General features: G+C 45.1%; 3 protein-coding genes across 5 annotated transcripts in view; 1 reads left to right on the top strand and 2 right to left on the bottom strand.

Annotated features, from left to right (window-relative positions):
- Nucleotides 1–689, bottom strand: part of LRRC45 (leucine rich repeat containing 45) — a 34,116-nt gene extending 33,427 nt beyond the window's left edge. Inside the window, exon 1 of the mRNA XM_044982322.1 lies at nt 671–689. The gene's annotated coding sequence lies outside the window, so the exon portion shown is untranslated. The remainder of the gene's footprint in view (nt 1–670) is intronic.
- On the top strand, nt 52–8,065 carry CENPX (centromere protein X). The gene is made up of 5 exons (XM_044982334.1): nt 52–200; nt 2,104–2,155; nt 6,417–6,470; nt 7,036–7,124; nt 7,331–8,065. The coding sequence occupies exons 1-5, from the start codon at nt 162–164 to the stop codon at nt 7,343–7,345; spliced, it is 249 nt and encodes an 82-aa protein (XP_044838269.1). The 5' UTR covers nt 52–161; the 3' UTR covers nt 7,346–8,065.
- Nucleotides 8,066–10,628: 2,563 nt separating this feature from the next.
- The window catches only part of ASPSCR1 (ASPSCR1 tether for SLC2A4, UBX domain containing), an 83,424-nt gene continuing 73,075 nt past the window's right edge, over nt 10,629–20,977 (bottom strand). For all 3 annotated transcript variants that reach the window (XM_044982333.1, XM_044982332.1, XM_044982331.1), the window contains exons 13-16: nt 14,743–14,794; nt 13,566–13,635; nt 13,000–13,187; nt 10,629–11,777 (exon numbers count right to left, since the gene is read on the bottom strand). In XM_044982333.1, coding sequence (XP_044838268.1) covers nt 11,764–11,777; nt 13,000–13,187; nt 13,566–13,635; nt 14,743–14,794 — 324 coding nt within the window. In that variant the 3' untranslated portion in view covers nt 10,629–11,763. The remainder of the gene's footprint in view (nt 11,778–12,999; nt 13,188–13,565; nt 13,636–14,742; nt 14,795–20,977) is intronic.

Below are 20,977 nucleotides of genomic sequence, written 5' to 3'. Positions count from 1 at the left end.
AGTTCCCAGCATGCACCGCAGAGAGGATTCCCCCCCCTTTTACTGACCCCGGAAACATCAGCGACTCACTTCCGGGTGCAGGTTACTCTACAGAACTACAGTTCCCAGAGTGCCGCGCGCCATTGTAGGCCCGCCCGCCCCTTCCACAGCGTCGTTGCAGGATGGAGAAGCGGGAAGAGAGCGCGAGCGGCTTCAGGAAGGTGCGGGGGGACGGGGGCCGCCTCAGGGCTGTACGAGGTGCCCCGCGCTAACGCCCGGCCCGGCGCCGCCGCTCGCCTCCCTGTGGCGCAGCGGGCCCGCGCTCCGTGAGCCGGCGCGCGCTTCCCGCGCTGTGCGGCAGAGGGCGGCCGCCCCGCCCCGCCTCAAGCCCCGGGCCGGTCTGTCTCCTGGTCCCCAGGCACCCTGGCCCGGCCCGGCCCTGCCTGGGCACGAGTGTCCGCGCTCCCTGCGCCGCTGCCAGCGGACCCCCAGCGCCCGGTGCTTCCCCCAGGCCCTACCGCTCACGGCAGCGGCCATCGCTCCAGACGCCTCGCCTGCCAGCCCTCAGAGCCCGGCCCGGCCTGTAACCAGCTGAGCGTGTGCCAGGATGGCGGCTCAGCGCTTCTGCGGCGCCCCCACGCCTGTTCGCCAAAAGCTTCCCGCGCTCAGCCACTTGTCGCTCCAGACCCACCTGCTTTCACCAGTTACCATCCCATTTCCCCTTTAACAAAACCGTAGGGGGCTGGGAGACCTGACTTCTCTCGCTTAGCCCTGTCTCCCCCTTCGTTGCCTCACAGAAGAGCAGTTTCTAGTCTCACTTCTGGTCAGTGGGCTGCTTTCCCCCACCTCCTTCAACTCACTAACTTTGGTGCTAGCAGCAAGGATGCTCTATTGGCCGGTCAAGGCTGCTAGGTTGTGGCATGCGTGGCAGGCTGGCACCAGGCTCTTGAGCTCTAGGTGTGGCTTCTTGTGCTGCACGTGTAGTGTTGTTTTGACCTACCCACTGACTTTTCACTGGTCATGATAGTCCTCTCTCCTTGCAGCTCCTTCCTTCTTGCTGCCTTTGATCAGTTCATTTCTGAGTTCAATGTTGTTTAATGTGTCTGCAGGTGATATGCAAATCTCTTTCCCCATCTCTGCTCTCTAATTCGTTTCTCTCTGCCTCAGCCTCATCAACTTATTGCTCCCCTTTAACTTTCTGTGCCAAAAACTGGTTATCAGATAGGATTCCCTTCACCCAGAGTTATTGCCTAAGATTTGGTGTCTGGTGTGTTCAGTCCTGGCCTGATCTCCAAAAGCAGGGATAGTTAGAGGGAGATGGATAACTACAGACTAGCCCTAAACTTAGACTTTACAACAACTTTTAGGATTTATCTTAAACCTAACTGAAAAGGTTGCACTGGAGTTTCTAAATCCCCTGCAGTAGGTGCAAACTAACCGTGGTAGCACTGAGAATCTGGCATTGACTTAACTGACTCACTGTGAAGAATAATGCAGAACTGTTTCCATGCAAGCAGCCTAAGGTGCAGATAAAGGGGGAAAGTGTTTAAGGTTTTATCAAGATTAAACCTTTTAGATAGAAACCATAGCTTCGTGTCATTGGAAGTTGAGAATGGCAGCTTTCAGAGACATGAAGCATTCATGTTGATGTAAGTCTTTCTACTCCTAACAGGTGGCAAGATGTAAACACTTGAGGGGATGTGTATGTGTAAGCAAATGTTTCCAACCACTGATTCTCATGCACTGATCAGAAAAGGAAAGTCATTTCCAAAAACATCATGTGCGGGAATAAGGGATTTAAATATCTATTTATTTGTATTGTGGTAACACCTAGCAGCCCAGACAAGGCCTGGGTCCTATCTGCTTGGTACTGTACAGATGCTTAGTGAGAGACAATCCCTGCCCCAAAGAGCTTGCAGCCTAAGTAGTAGACAAGACAAAGGGGTGGGAAGGAAAGCACAGAGAGAGAGAAGTGTTGCCTCAGAAATGGCTGGGGGATTTCCTCCAACTGTGGGCCAGGGGAGGACAGGACTGTTTATACAGTTTTTGGCCAGGAAAGGCAGGAAAAGGAGTTTAATTTGCTTCTCGCTCACCAGTTCTATATCATGTTCCCTTTTTATGCAGGAGACTGTTAACAAAATACTTCATCTCCATTTTAAAGATGACAAAACTCGAGGTAAGTGCTTCTCTTGTACTCTCTCTGTAGAGAGCTAGATTCCTTTTGCAAATTACCTAGCTGCCTATAGTACATAGTGTAGTTGTAGCTGTGTTGGTCCCAGGGCATTAGAGGCACAAGGTGGGTGAGGTAATATCTTTTATTGGAGCATCTTCTGTTGGTGAGAGAGACATGGTTTAAGCCTCACAGAGCTCTTCTGAAATTCAGGAATACCAGAGGTGACCAAGAAGCCACCCTGGCTCTGTGTTGGTTCTCAGTTTAAATGGGCACACATTTGTTCCCTGGATGTACATGCTGTCTAAGGCAGAGGTTCTCAAACTGTGGTCCATGGATAGTTCCTTCTATGGTGCGCACCTGAGCGGCATCACATGAGAGAATGAAGGGCTGCCCACCTAATCAGTGGAGCTGCACAGATGTTGCTCCACTAATTAGGAGCCTGGACCCTGGAGAAGATGCACATGTAAGGTGAGGTGGTGGCCTTGGGAGGAATGGGGGGGGCAGTGGGGTGAGAAGAGGGGGTAGGAAGAATTTGGGATGTGCAAGATTGTGGCGCTGGAGAAAGGCGACTTTCTCCAGCTTCAGGGCTGCATCTGCCAGGGAGAGACACTCCCCTCCTTCCCAGCCCCAGCTTGGGGGTTGCCGTAGTGAGGGAGAGACGCCCCCGCTTCCCAGCCCAGCTCGGTGACTACCACAGCGGGGGAGAGACTACTGATATTAAAATATGAGTTGCATGCTTTTATTTGTAGAACAAAAACATGTTAATTTTTTGTATATAACACTTACAGTAGTTAGCTAACGGTACAAACAACATTTGGAAAGATCATTAAGTGGTCCGCCGAGACCTCAGCAATTTTCAAGTGGTCCATGGGAAAAAAAAAAGTTTGAGAACCACTGGTCGAAGGCACTAGTCTGGCCCCCTTTGCCATAGAATCTGAGAATCTTTAATGTATTTATCCTCCAGGTAGGGAAGTGCTGTTACCCCCCTCTCCCCGTTATGCAGATAAGGAATTAAGACCTAGAGAGACTAAGGGCTTGTCTACACAGGAACACTTTAAGAAAATTAAGACTGATTAATGAAAGGTGTGAATTTAAAGTGGATTAGTTAAACTGGATTAAAGCCATAGAATCACAGGCTTAGAAGGGACATCAAGAGGTCATTTAGTCCAGTCCCCTGAACTCACAGCAGGACTAATGTATTATCTAGACCATCCCTGACAGGTGTTTGTCTAACCTGCTCTTAAAAATCTCCAATGGTAGAAATTCCACATCCTGCCTGGACAATTTATTCCAATGCCACAGGTTAGCCACCCCTGCTCTAGGATGTTTTTAATCAGGCCTTTGTGACTTGAAGACATCTAAGTTGCCTAAGTAATTTGTAACTTGTTCTTTCCCTATTTTAGCCTTTGATTCTACCTTATTTTCACTGACATTCACTATGTTAGACATCCAATCGCTACTAACCTTTTTGGTGAAAACAAAAAGTCATTTAACATTTCTGCCATTTCCACATTCTCTGTTACTGTTTTTCTCCCCTCATTGAGTAACAGGCCTACCCTGTCCTTGATCTTCCTCTTGCTTCCAATGTACTTATAGAATGTTTTCCTGTTATCCTTTGTCTCTAGCTACAGTAGAACCTCAGAGTTACAAACACCTTCGAATTGGAGACTGACCGTAACTCTGAACAAAAGGTTATGGTGGTTCTTTCAAAACTTTAGAACTGAACATTGACTTAATACAACTTTGAAACTTTACTATGCAGAAGAAAAATGCTGCTTTTAGCCATCTTAATTTAAATGAAACAACCAGAGAAATAGTTTCCTTACCTTGTCAAATCTTTTTTTTAAAGTTTGCCTTATTTTTTAGTAGTTTACAGTTAACACAGTACTGTACTTTTATTTTTTTTCCTCTGCTGCTGCCTGATTGCATACTTCCAGTTCCAAATGAGGTGTGTGGTTGACTGGTCAGTTTGTAACTCTGGTGTTTGTAGCTCTGAGGTTCTACTGTAGTTTAATCTTGTTTTTTGCCTTGGCCTTTCTAATTTTGTCCCTACGTGCTTGTGTTGTTTGTTTATATTCATCCTGTGTAATTTGACCTAGTTTCCACTTTTTGTTGGTCTCTTGAGTTTCAGATTATTGAAGATCTGGTTAAGTCAGGGTGGTCTCTTACCATACTCTCTTTCCTACACAGTGGGATAGTTTGCTTTTGTGCCCTTAATAACGTCTCTTTGAAAACTGCCAACTCTCTTGAACTGTTTTTCCCCTTAGATTTGCTTCCCATGAGATCTTACCTACCAACTCCCTGACTTTGCTAAAGTCTGCCTTCCTGAAATCCATTATCTTTATTGAGCTGTTTTCCCTCCTACCATTCCTTAGAATCATGAAGTCTACCATTTTATGATCACTTTCACCTATGCTGCATTGCACTTTCAAATTCTCAACCAGTTCCTCCCTATTCGTCAAAATTAACAGCCTCTCCCCTAGTGGCTTTCTCCATCTTATGTACTAACAATTGTCTCCAATACATTCCAAGAACTTGTTGGATAATCTGTACCCTGCTGAGTTATTTTCCCAATAGATGTCTGGGTAGCTGAAGTCCTGTGCGCTGGATGATTTTATTTGTTTAAAAAAAGCCTCATTCACCTCTTCCTGGTTAGGTGGATAGTAGACCCTTACAATGACATCACCCTTCTTTTTCACCCCCTTAATCCTTACCCAGAGACTTTCAACAAGTCTGTCTCCTATTTCCATCTTAACCTTGGCCCAATGTGTACATTTTTAATATATAAGGCAACATCTCCTCCCTTTTTTTCCCTGCCTGTCCTTCCTGAGCAAGCTGTACCCTTCTATACCCATACTGCATTCCAGCCATGCATATTGTCCCACCACTGTGATGCCAACTATGTCATAGTTCTGTTTATTAACTAGCATTTCAATTTCTTCTTGCTTATTCCCCATACTTGTCGCATTAGTATACAGACATCTAAGATACTGATTTGATTTCCCCCGTGTTCTCTTGTCTCTCCCTTATCCCGGTTATGACAGCCCATGCTCCCCCCCAGATTCTGACCTTTCTCTCAGGTCTCAATGTTTTGGACTTACCTGTGGGCTTTTGTCACCTGCCTCCATCAAACCTAGTTTAAAGCCCTCCTCACAAGGTTAGCAGGTCCATATCCAAAGATGCTTTTCCCCCTCCTTAGATGGCCCCCCTTCTCTGCTTAGCAGTCCTTCCCAGAACAGCATCCAGTGGTCAAGGAAGTCGAAGCCCTCCTGGTGACACCATCTTCGCAGCCAGGCATTCATTTCTAGGATGGATCTCTCTGCCTAGGCCCCTAACCTTGACCAGAAGGATCGAAGTGAACACCACCTGCGCTTCCAACTCCTTTACCCTTACTCCCAGAGCCCTATAGTCACTTCTGATCTGCTGAGGGTCATACCCTGCAGTATCATTAGTGCCCGCATGGGGTAGAAGGCAGAGGGTCGGATGATCCTCAACAATCGCTCAATAATGTCTGATACAGGCCCCTGGCGGGCAGCATGCCTCTCGGGGTGCCATGTCAGGCCAACAGATCGGTGCCTCTGTCCCCCTCACCAACCACTACACAACATTTCTTCCTGGGAGCGGTGGCTGAGATCCTCCTAGGCTTGGAGGTACATGGCTTCTCCTCTTTCACATTGGGGTTGATTCTTCATGGCTCGTTGGCAGAGCAACATAACAGTTCATCACTATGGTGAGTGGGCTGGGAATAGGGGTAGAGTACTGCCTGCTTCCTGAAGTAACTAGCAGCCAGTGTGGTCCCTGTGACAGAGCCATATCCTCCTTCCTTGGTGGCATGACAGCAGTTCTCTCTAGCAGGATAGTTTCCTCAGCCTTTGATGTCTCTGTATGAATACTCTCAATAATTCCTCGTGGGCACGGATGCTTCTCAGCCTAGCCATCTCCTCCTGTAGCTCTCCTACCTGCTTCCTGAAAGATTCCACCAGCAGATACTTTTCACACTGGATAGTCCCCCCAGCCTGGCTTTCTGAGAGTGGGAAATGCAAGCCATAGTGTCTGCAAACCCGCACCATATGTGGATGCTCTGTCAGAATTAAAGTGGGTTAGTTTAATTTACTCAAGGGATTTGCCATGGGGCAGATGGGAAGTTTGTGGTGGAGCAGGGACTTGAACCCAGGCCTTAAGTTCCAGGATAATGCCCTAAGCTTGTGCCCATCCTTCCTCCTGTCGCATGTCTTCTGATAACACCATTTTCCTTTGCCTCTAGTCAGCAGTGATGCTTTGCTGCTAATGGCAGAAATGCTGAACGTGTTTGTTCGAGGTAAGTGCTTAGGAGCTGCCCTTTTATTCTCAGTACTTGTGGTCATAGATTTGGGTCAATTAGAAAAGTTGTGGCAGTTCTGACAAGGCACTTTGCTTGTGATTTGATGGGGCTTTTCTAAAACTTCCCTCCAGGAAAGGCAATCTTCCATAGAGCTGCTCTTCCTTGGGGTAGTCGGATTAGCAAATCCAGGCTGCTGTGGTAGGACAGTGTAAGGAAACGAGCCTGTTCTGTCAAGTTGCAGGTGCCTCACTGCTAGGCAGTTGTACCCACTCTGCCTGTGGAATGGCCTTTCTACCTTGTTAGATGCCACTCCCTGTTGCAACAGCACAAGCCACTGTGAGTGAAGAGGACCAGCTATCTTCTCAGCTGTGGTTGTATAATGCCACAAAAGATTCCATTTTACGCAAGACTGGGATGCTAAAACCAAGAGGGGTCTTGAGAAAGTGCTTCCCTTTTACCCTGTGGTGCTGTAGGTGCACCCCAAAGTCCAGCCCTATTAGCTTAGGACTTCCTTTTCCACACCTACTTGTGATGTTTGTCGTGTCTTGCATGTGTGGTGCAGAAGCTGCAGCACGCAGCGCACGGCAGGCTCAGGCTGAAGACTTGGACAGGGTGGATATTGAACACGTGGAGAAAGTGCTGCCACAGCTGGTATGTAAAGTGTAGTTCAGCTTCCCCTGCTAACAGGATAAGGATGTGGGCAGAGGCATCTTAATCCCCTTCCTTCAGGGGGATGTTTGACTAGTTAGTAATATCCGTACAGGGCTTCTGGGGACCCCACAGATGTGTTAATGACTAGTTTGGAACGGCCTCTTACTGTTATGAGAACTAAAGCAGCTGCTGCTCTCTCCTTACAGCTTCTGGATTTTTAGAGGCCTGATCAAGCAGAATGGGATGCATCAGCTGCTAAGAGGAGAGAGTCCTGATCTGGGAGTTAATCTGATACTGAATGCCTGGACTGGCCTCCTGTTTAGCTACGGGGATGGGCATTGTTGTTGCTTCACTATGCCCTTGCCATCTTGCTACAGTAGCAGCTGCTTCCTCACCCCTATCATCTGAGAAGAGTAAGATGCCATTCTAAAAAGGATGTTGCATAGTTTGATTGTTGTAGACCAAATTACTATAGCAGGGCATCTTGCCCTCAAAAACTGGTTCCCATCCTGCTCCTGCAGTAGCAGTTTGCAGTTCACAGCCCAGAATGAATAGCATGGCCAAAGCACTGCTACTTTCTCTACCAGTGAAAGAAACAGGTGCCACTCTGTGGAAAGAGTGAGTGGCTGGAAACCTTCCTCTAGCTGTGGGCTCTCATCACCTCAGCAGGCTGCTATGGCAGGGGTTTAAAGTCCAATTCCATGGCTGTCTGAGTAGTTTAAACAGGCACTCAGCTGAAGGTCTGTGCCAAAAGCAGGTACCTGATCTTTATTTTATAAATAAACAGTGCCTCTCCCCCAATACTTTCCAGCATTCCTCCAGGGCAGTGACATCAAAGAGTGCTTAGAACCTTTTAACTGTTTGATATTCTTCTCAGAAGCTGCGTCTCTCTGCTATAAATTTGTTCTCACAAAGAAACATCAATAAATCAAAAATAAGTCTCCCTGGCTCAGGCTTTTCACCGCAATTAATCATCGAAAGTCAAGTTGCTTCAAAGACTTGCTCAGCTTCCCCCACCCTCTTCTCTAAATCTTCACAGGCGAAAAGGAAAACTCTTAAAAAGGGACAGAATAACAAACAGCATGTGTGAGAATCCCACATCATGGGACAGCGTGTCCCCTTTGCCAGCAGGGGAGAGGGAAGCTATGAAATAAGAAACCTTACACATGTAGGCAGGACCTACACTGCTGAACCTGGCTTTGTTGGGAAATATTAGGCCTGCTGCTGCAGAAGCAGCTGACACCAACATGTCTGAGAACTAGCTTTCCAGTTGCTTATTGTCTTTTATTTGTGGGGTCCATTGTGAAAAGTGGCAGAGATTTCCCAGCTGCCCCTGATAGCAGGCAAGGAGTGGATGGGCCACTAGCACTGCTCTCCCCCATTCAGGCTATGACCACTGGTGATATGATGGGGGGAGGCTTTTGTTGCCTCCTTTGTATGTTGATCAAGGTCTGCAGATCACAGTTTTATAGGCACCAGGCAGGCTGAGGCTTTATGAAAAGATTACTAGTAGAGGTCAGGTCAAATGATGCTTATCTAAATCATCATATGCTAAGTAATTCATGTATGACTCTGCTACTGAGTACTGGGAACAAAGACTCCTCATTGTAATTGCCCTGCTGGAAAGCCTGCAGTTGTCAGTGTGTAAGATTGTCTCAGGGCCTAGCTGTGTTTTTTCAGAGAGCACTTATTTTTCTCCTTCCATGGAAACAGCATGTTAAAGATCCAGCACATTCTGCGCTGTGATGTCACTTCCATGAGCCATCAAGCAACTGACAGCTGTTCTGTAAGTCTACTTTGTTGTGTGAAACAGGCTAAGGATAACTGCAGAAGTGGAAGTGTGTAACTGGTAAGGCCAATCTTTAATGGTGGCTGCCAGCATTAACCAACCACTCTATGAACAGAGGATTAGTTTGTTTGGTAACTGCTGAAGGGGGCAGCCTTTCACCATCCCACTGACCTTGCACAGGGGGCAGAGTCTGTTAGACAAGCTTGGGCAGAGAATTGGCTGAATGAGGTAATGTGCATAATTAGCACTATGAATGCTGACTCCTAGGCCCCAGAAGCCAAATGCCACCTGCTTACCTGATTGCTTCCCAGTGGCATAGCCCATTAGTCATAATGTAATTGGAGGAGCAGAGTTTTCTTGATTTTAAAATGATCAGAAAGTTTGCTCTAGGAATCCAATTAAACCCAACACTGCTCCTGTGGCTGTTGCTTACCTGAAGTTAAACAGAAATTGTGCCAGGACTTTAATGTCCCTAAACTTGGTAATGCAGCAGTTAAACTTCCTTGCTGAAGCATGCACACTACCCCTAGCTTAGGCTAGCAGCTGTAGCCTCTCATCCCAGTCAGTTATTACCCCAAATGCTGCCCCAAGACCAGCTCATTGTTGCTGGTAGAAGGGACAATGGAGAAACCTTTAAGATTTCAATAGGAAGATACAGGACACTCTTACAGAGCAAATGCCCTATCAAAGCACTTTCTAACTAGCAGTAAGGCATGTCTCAGGGAAGTGCTGCCACTTGCAAGCCCAACAGTAGCATTTGATCATGGCTGTAGTCTCTAGAAGAGATAAAGGAGGATCAGTGGTGATGAGAGCTCGTATCAGCCAAGCTTCTGTTATCCATTCTATGCCTGGATGGGTCAAGCAACATTGGCTCATACATGCTACCCATGCAGAAATAGCATGTTAGCTCCCTGGCCCCAAATGAGTGACATGTGAAGCAGCTCTGTCCCTCAGCTCATCTCACAGTACACCCAGCATATTGATTAAGATCGACTATTCCACAAGATGTGAAAGAGCAACCCCCAGCCATCAGCACAGAATCAGAGGAAACAGCAATGCAGAAGCAGCTCTAAAATAGGGCATAGTTGGAAGGAAACTTACCAAGCACCTGGCCAGAAAGGATGGATTCTGTAATTAAACTCTTCCATCCCAGGGTTAATCCCAAAGTAACAATCTTAGAATTTAGTTAGTTAAATCCTTTTCATCTCAGTGGAATCTTGCTAGTTTGTCTCCCTTGTGCAACTCCTCCTGTGCCTGGGTGTTTTCTATGTGAGAACATTTACTATTTAGAGCAGCAAATAGTCAATTCCCCAGTGCCAGAGGCTGCAGCACACACATCCTGTCTGTTCAAGTTTGGGTATCACATAAGAAATCAATCTTCTCTCCCTTACAGGCTGCTCCCTCAGTTTTGAGTTTCCTTTTTCCTCTTCTACCTTTCTTTCATTGCTCCCCCTCCCTCTGATGTTCATCAAAGCATTTGGGAGCATGTGGAAGTAATTAGACCTGAAGGGAAATGTTGGCCAGTCTGGGAGACAATGACAAGTGCCAGGAACTCCGGGTGCCCCTTTCAGCTACTTTGAAGTTCATTCAGATGGTACAAAACTCAGTTTTGCTTTGTTGAAGGAAAAAAAAAATAGGAAGCAGGTTCCTGTGAACTGATAAAGAAACAGAACAGTGGGGAAGAAATACATTATCAAAGAGCCCGACAAAAAGCCTCCTATGGCCACTCTGCTTTATTACATCTACAAATTGTGGAGACAGACACACACAGTTCAAGGAAAAAACTCTGTACAGGGAAAACAAATGGTGAGAATTATTACCATAACATAGTAACTCTGTCCAACTGGAATTACAGGACTATGAAAAAAACTTCAAATAAAATACAGCAGCCTGGATATTGTGGCACTACAGACCTCATCTCTATAACAGGCACATTTCTAAACCTTAACTCGCATCCCAGCCCTGCATATGCATGAGGCAGAGCAACACTCCTTACAGTACTCATACTGCAAACACACAGCACTTCCATTGCAGGCAATATCAAAGCCAAAGAAATCAGATGGAGAGTCAAATGAGGAGACCTTTCATGGGAGTTTTGCTCTCATTAGAGTAGTAATTATGTTAATTATGTGTAATGGAAATTAAACAGCTCAGTCCAGAGGCATATTCCATGGGCATGCCATTAATAGATACCTACATTCTTTATTAACAAGACTCCACCAGTGGAAAACAGACAAGTACAATGAATCAGGAAGTTCTCAACAAAAGCCACTCAGTAAATTGTGGGTTATCTAAACAGCTCCTGCAGGACAACCAGCAGCAGTAGCCACTGCCACACCACACGGACCAGCCAAGCTCAGGGCAACATGTTACAGCTGTAGGTGAAATTGTGCAGCTGATTTCAGCATTAAGATCTTGTTCCAGGTATCAGAGCAGCCACACTGCTGCAGATAACCTCTGAAGACAAATCAGAAAGAAGGCTTGAGTGTCAAACACCTATAGAAACAAAGTCAGCAGTCAAGGGATGGCTAGGAAGAATTCTCTCTACCTGCTCCTTTCAGATTACATGCATGTAGGACACCTTGAGTTTCTCCTTCTAATCCTGCTTTTATTGCCAGGCAGTGTTACAACACATGGGACTTTGTCTGCTCCCAACAGGATAGAATTAGCAACATGAAATAGCTATTCTATTTTATTTTTCTAAGAAATAAATCATGTTGTTCAGGTCTCCCCAGGACCACCCATGGTTTATTACAAACTTTGTAGCAGTTTATTTGGAAAGAAGTGCAATTGATTCTGCTGCTTCTCAGTCCAGTCAAGTAATCTTGCAGGCTCAGCACCTGGGATGTTTCATCTCTTCCCAGCTGCAAAAAGAAAACATAAGGAGGGGCTTATAGCACTTATCAGAATCCTGTTAGAGAGAAAGGGTAAGGGCTGCTTCTCCAAACCCTACCAGGGTCACAGGGGCCTGTCCTACATACTCACCCAATAATGTGACCTAGCTGAGGCCCTGAACACACTGGGCTCCACTCTCCAGCTGTACCTAGATGGTATATTTATAGCACTTTAGCTCAGAGCTTGGTAAGAACTGAACAGTGGAGCCTACAACAACAACAGTGTGACTTCCAGGGCAGATATGGCTACCCCCCTCCATTGCCAGAGACACTGCTATCCACTCCTACTTGGCTGCTCACAGCCCTCTCAACACTGCCCATCTCAGGCAGGCAGGACAGGTGGTTAACATCTTCACTTCTTGCACTACAGACTTTAACCAAATATTCCCTACAGGGAAGAGAAAGGTTCTTTACCTAGCATGGGAATGCATCATGCATATTGCTTCTGCAGACTCCCATGTACCCTGCATCAACGTCCATGAATCATTCTAAAGGACTTCAGCCATATGGGAGTAAATGGACTAAACCACAGATTTGATATTTCCAGAGTTACTTGATGCCCTACTTTAAGCTTGCTGGAACACCTGCCAGAATCAAATGGTAAAATTTTAATTTCAAAAGCTATCATCAGATCTCAACCAGAGATTTTAGCTCTGCTTTGGGGTTTTTTGGAAGGACATTAGTGGAGGGGGTTGGCTACAGAAATGTTAGATGGTCTTTCTGAACGTTGATGACCCATTGTGTGTGCACATAATTCAAGAACCTCTCTTCCAGTTCACTTCATGTCCCAGATCTAACCTATCATTCTGAGACAGAGTCTGATACTGTGGATTTTTGATTGCAACCGAATTTCTATCTTAATTACAGAGTGATTGCCACCACTCCATAGCAATAAGCACTAACAATGAAGTATTAATGACAGAATTTTAGCAAGACTGCACAATCAAGGCACAGAGGATGGTTCTGAGATAGATGGTGCCAGCACACGGAAACAACCCAAATAGGCCCAAGACCTCTATAAAAGCTTTCTTTATCACAATTGGAACATCAGATCCACATCATACCCATCAGCAATTAAACTGAATAGTTCTGAGATCACAAGTCATGGCAGTTGATTCCTGCAGTGAGGCTCTGCAGAGGCAGCTTCCACAGAGCAGGGAGGAAAAGCTCTCCCTCTGATCCCAGATGATACCTGGCAGCTTCAGCCACTTTGGTACTTTTTCAGGGGGCCTTCTCACTGGCTGTGAAGCTTCAGCAGCTGTTGCTGGTTCTGGGTTCTCGGCAGTTCTTTTCCCATCTGTCTCCTCTGGCCCAACTGGGGGTGGAACAGCTGTTTCTGAAGCTGGTGGAGCAGAAGGGACTAGTGATTTGGACAAGCCTCTGAGAAGAGAAACAAGAAAGCAGAATGAAAGCAAGATTTTCACACTGGTCTCCACATACCCAGCACACAATCCCAGCCCAGTGATTCATCAGGCCCAGGCCTTGAAATGTTAATCTTCACTCCAGAAGCAAAGGCTTTAGGGCACATACCAGTCTGTAAGCAGAAGACTCCAGCTCCTGCCAGATTTAGGAACAGGCATGCCTCCCCATTTGAGCAGGGTTCACCAAGCTGCAAAGTCGTAAATAAGCCTGAGAGCAGGGGAGGTTTTTTCTGGTGCCTGTAGGTTCTGCCCCTCTCCACCAGGAGAGGTGTTGATTCCACCCTTCCCTTCCCACAAATGCCCACTCACATTAAGTAGCTTTGCTCACAGTCCCTACCTAGCTACTAGCAAGTCAGCTGTGGAAGGGGACACTGCGGACTCCAGCAGTTCTGGTGTCAAGTAACAATCTGTGAAACAAACCCAAGCACATACATTTGTTAAGATAGTAACATCAGCCAACCTGCAGACACTTTTACTGTAGTTCCAGCTAATCCCCCTTTGTGTGCTTCAGTGAGTTTCTGCCTTTTCCCAATACAATAGCCAACACTGTTAGCCACTAGGTGGTAGTGACCCTCTCAAGCCATGCTGATTCCCACCTAACTTCTATGTTCTGAATATTGTTTGCCATTTCTAATCCATGCCTGAAAACCACAAGTTTTGAGGGACTTGATCTCTGCATCTCAGAGGTTATGTTCTCTCCCTTTACACCTCTGAGAGACAGACACTAATATTAACAGCACCACAAATATGTCAGAGAATCAGACTGTCCATCTCCACAGGAAGCCACAACAGGTTGGTCCCTTCAGTGCAATTTCTTGTTCTTTGTCTTGTTTAATTTTAAAGCAATGGGATTTCCACGCTTCCCTTCAGAGACCACCACTCCATGTTTGTCTACTGTGCCTACTCTATAGTCTAATAAATCTCATAAGAAATGCTTCCTGATTTACATCTACAATTATGTTAGTTAACTTGCATTAACTGGCAATCCACTTAAGTTGAAATAGAACCAAGCTAGTCTAGATGAGGCCTTAGTGATTCACAGTAGAGGCAGAGGCAATGCAAGGTTCACATAAACCTCATCCCTTCTCCTACCAATGCCCCTCAACCCTGAGCTGGAAGTACCACCTCTGGGGAAGTTCTCTCTCCGGGATATAGGAGTCTCTCTGCTGAGACTGCTAACAAAAGGAGCTAATTAGTGCTAATTGTGGGGAACTGTCTGCTAAGGTTAGGGTTAGAGCTACCACACCCCAGCTCATTTCACCCAGCCAAGGAGATTAATGATTTACCCTCATTTCCAACCTTAGACTGAACACAAACCAGTACTGCCCATGCAAGGCTCCATATTCCACCCCCAAATACCTGAGCCATCTAACCTTCCTGTCCTTCATTCCAGCGTCTCCACTCCTAGCTTTGTTTGGGATCTCTTGTTGGAGCTATTCTGAAGCCACGGACATGATTCATCTGGCTAACACACAGCAGCTGTGGAGCCAGCTGAAGAGATGGCAGTAACTCACCTCTGTGCTCCTCAGATCCAAAGTGAATGACAGATGCTGGGAAGAGGTTAGCCTGAAACAAAGGAAAAAGAGATGGATGAGAAGGGGACAGGGCAAGCTGCAGGGTTTTCACAGGCAGCCAGCCTTGGACATTACATATACCTCTCTAAGGGAAGCCCAATCTCTTCCCCAACCCAGGGCAAAGGCACTGCAGCCATGAAAACAAGGGCATTTGCTCATCAACCCTCTCCACCCCCAAAGCCCCTTAAAATAAATGCAACTGTTTGAGTTGAGGAGGGCTGAAACTGAACATGACAGCAGCTCGGACACTTCTTTGCCAGTTATGTCCTGGCTGCATCTTCTGGAGCCCAGTTTAAAATAAAAGCAAATGCAAGCAGGATGGGCAAGCCAATTTTCAGTGTACTGAGTACCATCTACACAGATATTTGAGGAACCTATGTGGTGTTCAGTGACAGCCCCTGGAATCTGCTACTCTAAGTAATTTTCAGCTTCATTTAGAGAGTTCCTGACTCTCTGTGGGAAGCAGTCTCCCCAGGGGCCGTGCTTCACCCCACATTTATACTGTCTATTTTGTATATGCCAACTGGACACCTTGTGGGCAAGCCTGCATCATGCCTCACTTTTTCTCTCCCAGTCTGCATTACCAGGGTCACCTGTTCTTCCTTCCCCTCCTTGAGAACACTAGAACATCTCTGGCTTCACTGTTGCTAACAGCTGCCCCTTTCCTCTCCTGGAGGGAGCCTGAAATGTTCTTCAGTTCCCTGGTTTGGACAGACCATACTGGCGCTGCCTGCCTGAAGAGGCTGGGGATCAATGTTCCATTAATGCAAGTCAAAGAAGTTGTTTTACAGTCTGCCACAGAGACCAGCAACTAAGAAACTGAGGAAATAGCAGTGCTGATTTGAGCTAGTCAGTGTGGGGGCTCATCGCCACCACAGTGCACCCCAATCCTAACCCTTCAAATCTCCCTGCTATTCTAGTCCTGCTCCAAAAGCCAGGCCTACAGTCCTCTACCCTGCTGTTATAGGTTTGCATCTCACTTGGAGAAGCTGCCCATCATACTAGAGCAGCAAAGAATCCTGTGGCACCTTATAGACTAACAGACGTTTTGCAGCATGAGCTTTCGTGGGTGAATACCCACTTCGTCGGATGCATCCGACGAAGTGAGTATTCACCCACGAAAGCTCATGCTGCAAACATCCGACGAAGTGAGTATTCACCCACGAAAGCTCATGCTGCAGAACGTCTGTTAGTCTATAAGGTGCCACAGGATTCTTTGCTGCTTTTACAGATCCAGACTAACACGGCTACCCCTCTGATACTTGACAATCATACTAGAGAATGCTTAGCCCTTAGTGAATTTTACCTACAGAGTGCTGTACAAACTTTGGCTTTTTTTTTTGCTTTGCTTTTTTTTTTTTTTTTTAAACAAGTTGGGGGTGATGTGGAAATAATGCATCCAGGTCAAGTTGTGGGGAGCAAGTGATTATAGTACCGTCCTATTAGCCACAGACAGACAAGGAGCAATGTTTTCAGTTCACAGATATTAAGGCCAGAAGGGACCTTTGGCTCATCTAGTCTGACATGCTGTATATCATAGGCCAGAGAATTTCACCCAGTTACCCCTATAGCGAACCAAATAACCTGACTAAAATGTATCTTCCAGAAAGGCATCCAATCTTCATTTGAAGACTGCAGGAGAGGAAGAATCCATCACTTCCCTTGGTAGTTTGTTCCAGTAGTTAATCATTCGCTGTTAAAAATCTGTTTTATTTCTAATTTAATCTGGCTTCAGCTTCCAGCCATTGTTCTACCTTTCTTTGGTACATGAAGGAGCTCTTTAGCGCCTGGTATTTTCTCCTGGAGATGGTATTTTTATACTAACCAAGTCACCTCTCAGTCTTCTTTTTGATAAGCTAAAGAGATTGAGCTCTGCAAGTCTCTCCATGTAAGACATTTTCTCCAGCCCTCAAATTATTTGTGGCTCTTTTTTGTACTCTCTCCAGAGTTTCTGTGCCCTTTTAAAAAGTGGACAGTCTCAGCAATGCCATATGTAGAGATAAAATCACTTCTCACTCCCGCTCACTACTCCACAGTTTATACACCCAAGCCTGCATTAGCCCTTTTTGTCACAGCATCACGTTGGGAGTTCATGTTCAGTTTTTAGTTCACTATGACTCCTAAACCTTTTCTGTAGGCATGCCCCGCATACTTTATTCCTAGGATGTCTGACCTTGCATGTAGCTGTATTACAATACATTTTGCTTGAATGGGCCCAGCTTACAAAGTGATCCAGATATATTTGTATGATTGGCCTGTCATTTACCATTCTGTCAATTTTTGTGTCATCCGCAAATTTTAATCAGCAGTGATTTTATAATTATTTTCAGATCATCAATGAAAATGTTGAATAGCATTGGGCAGAGAACTGATCCCTGCAGAACCCCATTAGAACTCCCCCATTCAATGAGCTACTTTTTGATATGTCAGTTAGCTAGTTCTTAATCCATTTAACATGTGCTTTATTGATACTGTATGTTGCTAATTTTTTAACAGGACTGTTGTGCAGTAGTATGTCAAATGCCTAAGTATACCACATCTATGCAGTTACCTTTACCAACCCATCTGTGATCTCATCATATAATGAAATATCTTTGTGTAAAGAGCCATGATGGAAGGACGACACTACTGCAATGCAAAGTCTGGCCACAGGAATGGGGAGATGAGGTAGTCAGAGTCTACCTTACTGAGAATAGCCCAGAGATCTGAGGCTGAATCCCCTCTGCCTTCTCCCGTCCCTTACATCTCAAGTCATTTCTGCTGCAGTGTAAAGACATTCAGTTGAATCCCCTGGAGCTCACAAGACAGGAGACCCTAGAGGGCTCCAGAGAATGAAACCTCAACTCAGCCAGCCAGAAATGCCATAAAGGGTGAACAACTGCCACAACTTAACTAACCAATGCCCAAGCCAACATCCATCCTCAGGCAAAAGACCCTCTGCGGAAGAGAGAAGCAGAAACATTGTCTGGTGATTACAGCACAAGACTGAGCCATGGGTTCTAGCCCTAGCTGTGACTCACAGCTATTTGTACCACAGTTTCCCCATCTTTAAAGTGGAAATTATTGTAACACCACCCAAGGAGCAGAGACAGTTATTAGTGTGTATAAAGCTCTTTGTGATCCTCAGCTGTAAGGTGCTAGAGATCAAGGATTAGTATAACGGCCAGACGGGGTCAGACCAAAGGTTCATGTAGCCCAGTATCCTGTCTCCTGATAGTGGCCAATGCCGGATGCTTCAGAGGGAATGAACAGAACAGGGCACTTATCGAGTGATCCATCCTCTATTGTTCAGTCCCAGCTTCTGGCAGTCAAATGTCTAGGGACACCCACAGCATAGGGTTGCGTCCCTGATCATCTTGGCTAATAGCCACTGATAGACCTATCCTCCATGAATTTACATAATTCTTTAATCCAGTTATACTTTTGACCTTCACAGCATCCCCTGGCAATGAGTTCCACAGGCTGACTGTGTGTTGTGTGAAGAATTTCCTTTTGTTTGTTTTAAGCCCGCCACCTATTAATTTCATTGAGTGACCCCTGGTTTGTGTGTATTGTGAAGGGAAAACAACACTTCCCTATTCACTTTCTCTGCACCATACAGAATTTCATTAATTACTGACCTGTTAGTAATTTACTCATCGCCTCTTCATTTATTTAAAAAAAACAAAACAAAAAAACCTGTATCCCCTGCAAAGTATACATTCAGATATCTTCAACTTTGTCTTCCTCCTCCCCTCCTTCCACTGTCTTTAAATGACATGACACGAGTTGAGCATTAGACAGCAAACTCTTTGGGGCGAGAATTATATTTACTGTATGTTCAACTACCTGGTCAAATGTCGCAGTAGGACAAACTGTAGAGAAGCAATTTCTCTACATCTCAAAGTAAAGCTGCTTGGAACAGCTAGTTCTAAAGCACACAAGAAGAAAAGCTATTCTCAATTTAGGCCTAAGTAACATGCAGCATCTGGTTCAATTAGTAACAGAGGGTGAGGCTCTCAGTAACAGTGACCATGATATAATTACATTCAACATGGGGGGGGGGGAGGTACCAAAAACTAAAACAATGACACTAAATTTCAGAAAGGAAGATCTCAATAAAATCATGGCATTGATAAAAAAGGCCCTAAACGTAAAAGCAAAGGAAGTAAAAATCGTTAAATTTGGCATGGATGTCACTTAAGAAAAAAACGGAGTCTCAGAAGGCATACATGCCACTGAACAAAAAGGGAAGCAGGAAGGCAAGACCATCAGTCAGTCTCGTAAATAGTAAGAGGTTATTCAAGCCAAACAGTGATCCTTCAGAATTTGGAAAACTAATCTTTAGTGAAGCCAATAACAGGGATGTGTGAGAAGTAAATTTGAAGGACTAGACTTGAATTAGAAGAGCAAACAGCTAAAGGAACAAAATAAGCATCAAGAAATTACATGAAGTATATCAGAAGCAGGAAACTTCCAAAAGAAATAATGGGTCTGGTGAATCACCAAGGGTTAAAGAGAGCAATTAAGAAAAACAAAGACATTGGCTGAGAAGCAAAATTATTTATTTGTGTCAGTCTTCACCACAAAGGATATTGAGGAAGTACTTATCCTACCCCTGATTTTTTCTGGTAATATAGATGAAGTGCTCTCAGAGTTGAGATGGCAGAAGAATAGGTGCTGGAGAAAAATTAAAAAGCAATGAATCACCAGGCACAGGTGGTCCATCCAGAAGTTCACAAGGAAGTTTTCAAGTTCAAAAATATTAACTGGTCTATTAAATATAGCTACTATTGCAATATTGTACTTCTTTTTAAAAAAGGCTCTGGGGTCATCTGGGGAATTATAGACCAGTAAAGACTTACCTCTGTTTCTGGCAAATTGGTCAAAATGCTCATTACAAATAGAAACATAAAACACCGGGAAGATCACATAATATGGTCTAACAAGCATGGATTCTTCAAAAGAAAATCCTGTTTTACTAATCTGTTAGAATTCTTTGCTGTGAATAAAGGAGAACTGATTGACATAATTTAGTCAAACTTTCAAAAGACCTGTGACAAAGTCCATCATAAAAGGCTAATAAAGAAACCAAGTTGTTGCAGAGTGAGAGGCAAGGTATTGTCATGGATCAAACCTGGCTAAGAGATGGGAAACAGAGTAGGATTAAATGGTCAGTTTCCATCATGGCAAAAGGTGAACAGCAGGAGCCTGAAGGGTCTGTACTAGGACTGTAGTGTTTAAATATTTAGTGATGATCTGGAAAGAGAAGTGAGCAGGGCAGATTATCCCACATCTGCCTCCTGTGGGATTTCTTGAACCTTCCTTTGAAGCCTCAAATGCTGGCCATTATCAGAGATGAGATGTAGGCTAGATGGACTAGGGATCTAATCCAGTGTGGCAATTCCTGTATTCCTATGCATGTACAACACGGAGCACAAAGGGCCCCCGATCCTGACTGGCACATCTGAATGCTACTTAGTATAAATATTAAATAAAATTATTAACTTCTGGGAAAATGAAACTGCATCACTTATTTTCCTGTCCACAAACTTGAAATGAGAATGTAACCTTACAGCTCTCTGGACTGGGAGACATGAGCACACAGTGATGGTACTGGTGCCAGCATGTAACATCCAGGAAAGAGAGAGACCCATCCACTAAGTCTGAGCTCCCTCCTGGCAGCCAGGAATTTGTACATCCTCAAATTGACATTTTAGCAGCAGGAAACATTATTTATTAGACCTTTTAACATTTCCTTTGCCAATCAGCAAGACCGAAGCTTGCCTGCTCCAGTCACAAAGGCAGCTCTCCGTAAATGTTGTAATTAAAAAGTACCAGACATGGTTAAGAAATCCCAGAGAAAACTCTTGTGAGAGCTTTGATGTCTCCGCTGCATTCATCTGAAGGGATCCCACTATTTGGAAGGGGTGGCTTAGAAAGGAGTCCCCCGTCCGGCCCCTCCTCACACACAAGCCCCTTTACACACAACATCCTTTTCATGGCAACTGTGACTTGGAAAATGAGGTTTTTGTAGCGTGTTAGTGTTGGAATTTTTTAATAACCTCCCCTCTCTCTTTTTCCCCTCCCGCCCAATTATCATGGTGAATAATTAACATTCTGAAGGAGATAACTAAGCACAACATCTCAGAGCTCAAAGCCCTTTTAGTTCAAAGCCCTGCCTTTTTCTCTTCGT

The sequence above is a fragment of the Mauremys mutica genome, chromosome 12 (assembly GCF_020497125.1).
Source record: "Mauremys mutica isolate MM-2020 ecotype Southern chromosome 12, ASM2049712v1, whole genome shotgun sequence".
Lineage (NCBI taxonomy): Eukaryota > Metazoa > Chordata > Testudines > Geoemydidae > Mauremys > Mauremys mutica.
Note: the sequence above shows the minus strand (reverse complement) of the source record. Positions and strands in the feature narration are given on the sequence as shown.

What these genes read in the sequence shown, in the direction of transcription:
- CENPX (XM_044982334.1), top strand. Translation starts at nt 162, where the DNA reads ATGGAGAAGCGGGAAGAGAGCGCGAGCGGCTTCAGGAAG. An exon ending in TAAAGATGACAAAACTCGAG is followed by an intron (nt 2,156 to 6,416) that starts GTAAGTGCTTCT and finishes CTTTGCCTCTAG; the next exon opens with TCAGCAGTGATGCTTTGCTG. An exon ending in GCTGAACGTGTTTGTTCGAG is followed by an intron (nt 6,471 to 7,035) that starts GTAAGTGCTTAG and finishes TGTGTGGTGCAG; the next exon opens with AAGCTGCAGCACGCAGCGCA.